Source organism: Pseudophryne corroboree, chromosome 10, assembly GCF_028390025.1.
Source record: "Pseudophryne corroboree isolate aPseCor3 chromosome 10, aPseCor3.hap2, whole genome shotgun sequence".
Taxonomy (NCBI): domain Eukaryota; kingdom Metazoa; phylum Chordata; class Amphibia; order Anura; family Myobatrachidae; genus Pseudophryne; species Pseudophryne corroboree.
Genome location: NC_086453.1, coordinates 11063746 through 11074543, shown reverse-complemented (window position 1 = coordinate 11074543; position 10798 = coordinate 11063746). Strand labels below are relative to the sequence as shown.

At 55.1% G+C, this 10798-nt stretch overlaps 1 protein-coding gene across 4 annotated transcripts in view; it reads right to left on the bottom strand.

The window, feature by feature from the left end:
- Positions 1-10798, bottom strand: part of ARHGEF10L (Rho guanine nucleotide exchange factor 10 like) — a 252227-nt gene that overhangs the window by 133867 nt on the left and 107562 nt on the right. For all 4 annotated transcript variants that reach the window (XM_063942112.1, XM_063942111.1, XM_063942110.1 and 1 more), the window contains exon 3: positions 6504-6680. In XM_063942112.1, the coding sequence (XP_063798182.1) occupies positions 6504-6680 (177 nt within the window). The remainder of the gene's footprint in view (positions 1-6503; positions 6681-10798) is intronic.

Here is a 10798-nt window from a genome sequence, read left to right as displayed (position 1 = left end):
CAGTCCCCTCCGCTGGTACTATGTATACCAGTTACTATTCCCGTCACAATATCTGCCCAAGTAATATAGTTGTGGAAAAGGCTACAGGGCTGTATATGCAGAGAGAGGAGGGCAGTGTGTTATATGGAGAAGCAAGGGCTCAATTCATACCACAACACATCCATCACCCCCTTGTCTCATCAATGCCGCCATTGTCAGAGCAGCCAGATGCATTCCTGTACAGGCGGTCACATGACCATGAGGTCACCGTGTTGTTACTTTGTAGCAATGTACAGAGATGTGACCCCTAGAGATGGTATAAGAGACATACATTGTATCAGCGGACACGATACATGACAAGTGTTCCGGGCGGGGGGGGGGACTGAGCAGCTGGCAGAGCACATTTGTGACATGCAATGCAGGTGCGCAATCCATATTATCTTACTGCAAACGCACCTAGCGTTGGCGGGGCGCGGTCCGGGCAACGGAGGCGTGTCCGGACTGTTGGGGGGGGGGGGAGTCCCCCACATGTCAGAGTAATTGATCGTAGATGTGCTAAATTTACAATCAACTCCGAATTACCCCCATAGGCTCCAGAGTCCAAGCCTGCTCGTACGGTGTTAACCACTGAGCAATCACGCCGTTCCTGCTCTCAGCCTACATTAGACCACTCCAGTTGCACATTACCGGGCAGCAGGCGGGCCAGAGCCACGCCCATCTTCATAGGCACACATGCGGGTGCCCTCTGGTCTGGGGCTGTACAGGACAATTTCTTGGGAGATACATGAAGTTATCTGGTGTGTAACTCTGGGTATTTTATACTGCGATATTGCAGCCAGGGCCGTATTAACCGATGGCCGGGCCCCTAGGCTGTCAGGTATTTTGGGCCCCCTCCGGCACTTCAATCTTTCACCCCACTAAAGCTGACGTTGGGAAGCAGAGCTTGTGCCACCATTTACACTCTCAGACACAGATACCCAGCAGAAATACAGTCTGCTGCCCTCTTCTCTCACAGCGCAGTCGTTCGTCCTTTTCTTTTCTCTTCTGAAATAGCGCTAGTGCGCGATTTGTCCGCTGCATACCCCCCATTTGTCTCATAACAAACCTCACCTGACTATGGCCCTCATTCCGAGTTGTTCGCTCGTTAGTTTTTTTCGCAACAGAGCGATTAGTCGCAAACTGCGCATGCGCAATGTTCGCAGTGCGTCTGCGCAAAGTAAATTAGCACAAAAGTTTGGTATTTTACTCACGGCCTAACGAAGAAATTTCTTCGTTCTGGTGATCGGAGTGTGATTGACAGAAAGTGGGTGTTTCTGGGCGGAAACTCGCCGTTTTATGGGTGTGTGTGAAAAAATGCTGCCGTTTCTGGGGGAAACGCGGGAGTGGCTGGAGAAACGGGGGAGTGTCTGGGCGAACGCTGGGTGCGTTTGTGACGTCAAACCAGCAACGAAACTGACTGAACTGATCGCAGTGTAGGAGTAAGTCTGGAGCTACTCAGAAACTGCAAAGAAATTTATTTTCGCAATTCTGCTAATCTTTCATTCGCACTTCTGCTATGCTAAGATTCACTCCCAGAGGGCGGTGGCCTAACGTGTGCAATGCTGCTAAAAGCAGCTAGCGAGCGAACAACTCGGAATGAGGGCCTATGAGTGTACCTTGCTAAGGTACAAAGTGCCTTTAGCAATTGTAGCCTTAGGGCGCAGGTAACAGTGACTCAGAAAACAAAATTGACAGGCCCCTAGTTCTGAGTGGCCCCTAGTTCTGAGTGGCCCCTAGGCTTCAGCCTAGTCAGCCTTATGGATGATACGCCCCTGATTGTATCACGCAGACAGTGCATACGCACAACCAAGCAGGTGACGCCACACAAACCCTGTGCACAGGGAATAGCAGGTACTGGGGCAGGCTGGGTGGTGCCAGCTCAGATGGCAGACAGGGAATAGCAGATACCGGGGCAGGCTGGTTGGTGCCAGCTCAGATTGCAGGCAGGGAATAGCAGGTACCGGGGCAGGCTGGTTGGTGCCAGCTCAGATGGCAGACAGGGAATAGCAGATACCGGGGCAGGCTGGTTGGTGCCAGCTCAGATGGCAGACAGGGAATAGCAGGTACCGGGGCAGGCTGGGCGGTGCCAGCTCAGATGGCAGACAGGGAATAGCAGGTACCAGGGCAGGCTGATTGGTGACAGCTCAGATGGCAAACAGGGAATAGCAGGTCCGGGGCAGGCTGGGTGGTGCCAGCTCTGATGGCAGACAGGGAATAGCAGGTACCGGGGCAGGCTGGGTGGTGCCAGCTCTGATGGCAGACAGGGAATAGCAGGTACCGGGGCAGGCTGGGCGGTGCCAGCTCAGATGGCAGACAGGGAATAGCAGGTACCGGGGCAGGCTGATTGGTGACAGCTCAGATGGCAGACAGGGAATAGCAGGTACTGGGGCAGGCTGGGTGGTGCCAGCTCTGATGGCAGACAGGGAATAGCAGGTGCCGGGGCAGGCTGGGTGGTGCCAGCTCTGATGGCAGACAGGGAATAGCAGGTACCGGGGCAGGCTGGGCGGTGCCAGCTCAGATGGCAGACAGGAAATAGCAGGTACCGGGGCAGGCTGGGTGGTGCCAGCTCTGATGGCAGACAGGGAATAGCAGATACCGGGGCAGGCTGGTTGGTGCCAGCTCAGATGGCAGACAGGGAATAGCAGGTACCGGGGCAGGCTGGGTGGTGCCAGCTCAGATGGCAGACAGGGGATAGCAGATACCGGGACAGGCTGGGTGGTGCCAGCTCAGATGGCAGACAGGGAATAGCAGGTACCGGGGCAGGCTGATTGGTGACAGCTCAGATGGCAGACAGGGAATAGCAGGTACCGGGGCAGGCTGGGCGGTGCCAGCTCAGATGGCAGACAGGGAATAGCAGGTACCGGGGCAGGCTGGGCGGTGCCAGCTCAGATGGCAGACAGGGAATAGCAGGTACCGGGGCAGGCTGGGTGGTGCCAGCTCTGATGGCAGACAGGGAATAGCAGGTACCGGGGCAGGCTGGGTGGTGCCAGCTCTGATGGCAGACAGGGAATAGCAGGTACCGGGGCAGGCTGGGCGGTGCCAGCTCAGATATCAGACAGGGAATAGCAGGTACCGGGGCAGGCTGATTGGTGACAGCTCAGATGGCAGACAGGGAATAGCAGGTACCGGGGCAAGCTGGGTGGTGCCAGCTCTGATGGCAGACAGGGAATAGCAGGTACCGGGGCAGGCTGGGTGGTGCCAGCTCTGATGGCAGACAGGGAATAGCAGGTACCGGGGCAGGCTGGGCGGTGCCAGCTCAGATGGCAGACAGGGAATAGCAGGTACCGGGGCAGGCTGGGCGGAGCCAGCTCTGATGGCAGACAGGGAATTGCAGATACCGGGGCAGGCTGGTTGGTGCCAGCTCAGATGGCAGACAGGGAATAGCAGATACCGGGGCAGGCTGGTTGGTGCCAGCTCAGATGGCAGACAGGGAATAGCAGGTACCGGGGCAGGCTGGGTGGTGCCAGCTCAGATGGCAGACAGGGGATAGCAGATACCGGGACAGGCTGGGTGGTGCCAGCTCAGATGGCAGACAGGGAATAGCAGGTACTGGGGCAGGCTGATTGGTGCCAGCTCAGATGGCAGACAGGGAATAGCAGGTACCGGGGCAGGCTGGGCGGTGCCAGCTCTGATGGCAGACAGGGAATAGCAGATACCGGGGCAGGCTGGTTGGTGCCAGCTCAGATGGCCGACAGGGAATAGCAGGTACCGGGGCAGGCTGGGTGGTGCCAGCTCAGATGGCAGACAGGGGATAGCAGATACCGGGACAGGCTGGGTGGTGCCAGCTCAGATGGCAGACAGGGAATAGCAGGTACCGGGGCAGGCTGGGTGGTGCCAGCTCAGATGGCAGACAGGGAATAGCAGGTACCGGGGCAGGCTGATTGGTGACAGCTCAGATGGCAGACAGGGAATAGCAGGTACCGGGGCAGGCTGGGCGGTGCCAGCTCAGATGGCAGACAGGGAATAGCAGATACCGGGGCAGGCTGATTGGTGACAGCTCAGATGGCAGACAGGGAATAGCAGGTACCGGGGCAGGCTGTGTGGTGCCAGCTCAGATGGCAGACAGGGGATAGCAGATACCGGGACAGGCTGGGTGGTGCCAGCTCAGATAGCAGACAGGGAATAGCAGGTACCGGGGCAGGCTGGGTGGTGCCAGCTCAGATGGCAGACAGGGAATAGCAGGTACCATGGCAGGCTGATTGGTGACAGCTCAGATGGCAGACAGGGAATAGCAGGTACCGAGGCAGGCTGGGCGGTGCCAGCTCAGATGGCAGACAGGGAATAGCAGGTACCGGGGCAGGCTGATTGGTGCCAGCTCAGATGGCAGACAGGGAATAGCAGGTACCGGGGCAGGCTGATTGGTGCCAGCTCAGATGGCAGACAGGGAATAGCAGGTACCGGGGCAGGCTGGGTGGTGCCAGCTCTGATGGCAGACAGGGAATAGCAGGTACCAGGGCAGGCTGGGTGGTGACAGCTCAGATGGCAGACAGGGAATAGCAGGTACCGGGGCAGGCTGATTGGTGACAGCTCAGATGGCAGACAGGGAATAGCAGGTACCGGGGCAGGCTGGGTGGTGCCAGCTCTGATGGCAGACAGGGAATAGCAGGTACCGGGGCAGGCTGGGTGGTGCCAGCTCTGATGGCAGACAGGGAATAGCAGGTACCGGGGCAGGCTGGGTGGTGCCAGCTCTGATGGCAGACAGGGAATAGCAGGTACCGGGGCAGGCTGGGTGGTGCTAGCTCTGATGGCAGACAGGGAATAGCAGATACCGGGGCAGGCTGGTTGGTGCCAGCTCAGATGGCAGACAGGGAATAGCAGGTACCGGGGCAGGCTGGGTGGTGCTAGCTCAGATGGCAGACAGGGAATAGCAGGTACCAGGGCAGGCTGGGTGATGCCAGCTCAGATGGCAGACAGGGAATAGCAGGTACCAGGGCAGGCTGGGTGGTGCCAGATCAGATGGCAGACAGGGAATAGCAGGTACCAGGGCAGGCTGGGTGGTGCCAGCACAGATGGCAGCCAGGGAATAGCAGGTACCAGGGCAGGCTGGGTGGTGCCAGATCAGGTGGCAAACAGGGAATAGCAGGTACCAGGGCAGGCTGGGTGGTGCCAGCTCAGATGGCAGACAGGGAGTAGCAGGTACCGGGGCAGGCTGGTTGGTGCCAGCTCAGATGGCAGACAGGGAATAGCAGATACCGGGACAGGCTGGTTGGTGCCAGCTCAGATGGCAGACAGGGAATAGCAGGTACCGGGGCAGGCTGGGTGGTGCTAGCTCAGATGGCAGACAGGGAATAGCAGGTACCGGGGCAGGCTGATTGGTGACAGCTCAGATGGCAGACAGGGAATAGCAGGTACCGGGGCAGGCTGATTGGTGACAGCTCAGATGGCAGACAGGGAATAGCCGGTACCGGGGCAGGCTGGGTGGTGCCAGCTCTGATGGCAGACAGGGAATAGCAGGTACCGGGGCAGGCTGGGTGGTGACAGCTCAGATGGCAGACAGGGAATAGCAGGTACCGGGGCAGGCTGATTGTTGACAGCTCAGATGGCAGACAGGGAATAGCAGGTACCGGGGCAGGCTGGGTGGTGCCAGCTCTGATGGCAGACAGGGAATAGCAGGTACCGGGGCAGGCTGGGTGGTGCCAGCTCTGATGGCAGACAGGGAATAGCAGGTACCGGGGCAGGCTGGGTGGTGCCAGCTCTGATGGCAGACAGGGAATAGCAGGTACCGGGGCAGGCTGGGTGGTGCTAGCTCTGATGGCAGACAGGGAATAGCAGATACCGGGGCAGGCTGGTTGGTGCCAGATCAGATGGCAGACAGGGAATAGCAGATACCGGGACAGGCTGGTTGGTGCCAGCTCAGATGGCAGACAGGGAATAGCAGGTACCGGGGCAGGCTGGGTGGTGCTAGCTCAGATGGCAGACAGGGAATAGCAGGTACCAGGACAGGCTGGGTGGTGCCAGCTCAGATGGCAGACAGGGAATAGCAGGTACCAGGGCAGGCTGGGTGGTGCCAGATCAGATGGCAGACAGGGAATAGCAGGTACCAGGGCAGGCTGGGTGGTGCCAGCTCAGATGGCAGCCAGGGAATAGCAGGTACCAGGGCAGGCTGGGTGGTGCCAGATCAGGTGGCAAACAGGGAATAGCAGGTACCAGGGCAGGCTGGGTGGTGCCAGCTCAGATGGCAGACAGGGAGTAGCAGGTACCGGGGCAGGGTGGGTGGTGCCAGCTCAGATGGCAGACAGGGAATAGCAGGTACCAGGGCAGGCTGGGTGGTGCCAGCTCAGATGGCAGACAGGGAATAGCAGGTACCGGGGCAGGCTGGGTGGTGCCAGCTCAGATGGCAGACAGGGAATAGCAGGTACCGGGGCAGGCTGGGCGGTGCCAGCTCAGATGGCAGACAGGGAATAGCAGGTACCGGGGCAGGCTGATATAACATGTGGGTAGGTGGGACGCAGGTAAGTACAGTGTTACCACAGACAGGAGGTTACCTGAGCTGGGGGAGGGGTGTTCCTGCGGGTGGGGGGTCTCTGGGACGCTGCTGGAGGATGACAGTCTCTTCTTTATCCCTTTACTGTCTGCTTCATCATCACTGTCAAAATCAAAGACGTCCCCCTCATCATCCTCCACCTGCTGGGGGCCCCCAGACACCGCAGGGGAGACATTATCTGGAACACAGATCAGACTCACAGGTCAGGTGACATACATGCGACGGGTGACTGCGTCTTCATCCAGTATACTACCGGATCACAGAACGCCACCAGCAATGACCTGCCACACTGAGGGGGCTATAACACACACATAGAGGGGGCTATAACACATACATAGAGGGGGCTATAACACACACATAGAGGGGGCTATAACACACACACAGAGGGGGCTATAACACCCACACAGAGGGGGCTATAACACACACACAGAGGAGGACTATAACACACACACAGAGGAGGACTATAACACACACACAGAGGGGACTATAACACACATACAGAGGAGGACTATAACACGCATACAGAGGGGACTATAACACGCATACAGAGGAGGACTATAACACAAACACACAGAGGGGACTATAACACACACACAGTGGAGGACTATAACACGCATACAGAGGAGGACTATAACACAAACACACAGAGGGGACTATAACACACACACAGAGGGGACTATAACACACACACAGAGGACTATAACACGCATACAGAGGAGGACTATAACACACACACAGAGGAGGACTATAACACGCATACAGAGGAGGACTATAACACACACACAGAGGAGGACTATAACACGCATACAGAGGAGGACTATAACACACACACAGAGGAGGACTATAACACGCATACAGAGGGGGACTATAACACGCATACAGAGGGGACTATAACACACACACAGAGGAGGACTATAACACATACACAGAGGGGACTATAACACACACACTGAGGAGGACTATAACACGCATACAGAGGGGACTATAACACACACACAGAGGAGGACTATAACACATACACAGAGGGGACTATAACACACACACAGAGGAGGACTATAACACGCATACAGAGGAGGACTATAACACACACACAGAGGGTACTATAACACACACACAGAGGAGGACTATAACACGCATACAGAGGATGACTATAACATGCACACAGAGGGGGCTATAACACACACACAGAGGAGGACTATAACACGCATACAGAGGGGACTATAACACACACACAGAGGAGGACTATAACACATACACAGAGGGGACTATAACACACACACAGAGGAGGACTATAACACGCATACAGAGGAGGACTATAACACACACACAGAGGAGGACTATAACACGCATACAGAGGAGGACTATAACACACACACAGAGGAGGACTATAACACATACACAGAGGGGGACTATAACACACATACAGAGGAGGACTATAACACACACAGAGGGGACTATAACACACACACAGAGGAGGACTATAACACGCATACAGAAGAGGACTATAACATGCATACAGAGGAGGACTATAACACACAAACAGAGGAGGACTATAACACGCATACAGAGGGGACTATAACACACACACAGAGGGGGACTATAACACTCATACAGAGGAGGACTATAACACGCACACAGAGGGGACTATTAACACACACACAGAGGAGGACTATAACACGCATACAGAGGGGACTATAACACACACACAGAGGGGACTATAACACACACACACAGAGGAGGACTATAACACGCATACAGAGGAGGACTATAACACGCACACAGAGGGGACTATAAAACACACACAGAGGAGGACTATAACACGCATACAGAGGAGGACTATAACACACACACAGAGGAGGACTATAACACGCATACAGAGGGGACTATAACACACACACAGAGGGGATTATAACACACACACAGAGGGGACTATAACACACACACAGAGGAGGACTATAACACGCATACAGAGGAGGACTATAACACACACACAGAGGAGGACTATAACACGCATACAGAGGAGGACTATAACACACACACAGAGGAGGACTATAACACGCATACAGAGGAGGAAAATAACACACACACAGAGGAGGCTATAACACGCACACAGAGGGGGCTATAACACGCACACAGAGGGGGCTATAACATGCACACAGAGGGGGCTATAACACGCATACAGAGGGGGACTATAACACGCACACAGAGGGGGCTATAACACGCACAGGTCTGGGACTCCAGGTCGACAACAAAAAGGTCGACACACCTTAGGTCGACGCCAATTGGTCGACACACCTTAGGTCGACATGGACAAAAGGTCGACATGGACAAAAGGTCAACAGGGACAAGGTCGACATGGAAAAAGGTCGACATGAGTTTTTAATGTTTTTTTGGTGTCGTTTTCTTCGTAGAATGACCTGGAACCCCAATTAGTGCACCGCGTCAGCTCGCCATGCTTCGGGCATGGTGCCTTCGCTTTGCTCCGCTCGGCACAGATTACCGTTCCAATCGTAGTCCACGTGGATCGTTCAGTATGAAAAGGTTCCAAAAAAGAAAAAAATTGTGAAAAACTCATGTCGACCTTTTTCCATGTCGACCTTGTTCCTGTCTACCTTTTGTCCATGTCGACCTTTTGTCCATGTCGACCTAAGGTGTGTTGACCAATTGGTGTCGACCTAAGGTGTGTCGACCTTTTTGTTGTCGACCTGGAGTCCGGATACCAACACGCACACACAGGGGGCTATAACACGCACATAGAGGAGGGCTATAACACTCACACAGAGGGGGACTATAACACGCACACAGAGTAGGGCTATAACACTCACACAGAGGGGGCTATAACACTCACACAGAGGGGGACTATAACACTCACACAGAGGGGGACTATAACACGCACACAGAGGGGGGACTATAACACGCACACAGAGGGGGCTATAACACGCACACAGAGGGGGCTATAACACACACACAGAGGGGGCTATAACACTCACACAGAGGGGGACTATAACACTCACACAGAGGGGCTATAACACTCACACAGAGGGGGACTATAACACGCACACAGAGGGGGCTATAACACGCACACAGAGGGGGCTATAACACGCACACAGAGGGGGCTATAACACGCACACAGAGGGGGCTATAATACGCACACAGAGGGGGCTATAATACGCACACAGAGGGGGCTATAACACTCACACAGAGGGGGCTATAACACTCACACAGAGGGGGCTATAACACTCACACAGAGGGGGACTATAACACTCACAGAGAGGGGGCTATAACACTCACACAGAGGGGGACTATAACACGCACATAGAGGGGGGACTATAACACGCACACAGAGGGGGCTATAACACGCACACAGAGGGGGCTATAATACGCACACAGAGGGGGCTATAACACTCACACAGAGGGGGCTATAACACTCACACAGAGGGGGACTATAACACGCACATAGAGGAGGGACTATAACACGCACACAGAGGGGGCTATAACACGCACACAGAGGGGGCTATAACACGCACACAGAGGGGGCTATAACACACACACAGAGGAGGACTATAACACACACACAGAGGTGGACTATAACACGCACACAGAGGGGGCTATAACACACACACAGAGGGGGTTATAACACGCAGACAGAGGGGACTATAACACACACACAGAGGGGGCTATAACATGCACACAGAGGGGACTATAACATGCACACAGAGGGGACTATAACACGCACACAGAGGGGGCTATAACACACACACACACAGAGGGGGCTATAACACACACACAGAGGGGGCTATAACATGCACACAGAGGGGACTATAACCCGCACAACACTCACACAGAGGGGCGACTATAACACACACACAGAGGGGACTATAACACGCACATAGAGGGGGACTATAACACGCACACAGAGGGGACTATAACACGCACACAGAGGGGCGACTATAACACTCACACAGAGGGGCGACTATAACACTCACACAGAGGGGCGACTATAACACACACACAGAGGGGACTATAACACACACATAGAGGGGGCTATAACACGCACACAGAGGGGGCTATAACACGCACACAGAGGGGACTATAACACGCACACAGAGGGGCGACTATAACACTCACACAGAGGGGCGACTATAACACTCACACAGAGGGGCGACTATAACACACACACAGAGGGGACTAGAACACACACATAGTGGGGGACTATAACACGCACACAGAGGGGGCTATAACACACACACACAGAGAGGGCTATAACACACACAGAGGGGGACTATAACACGCACA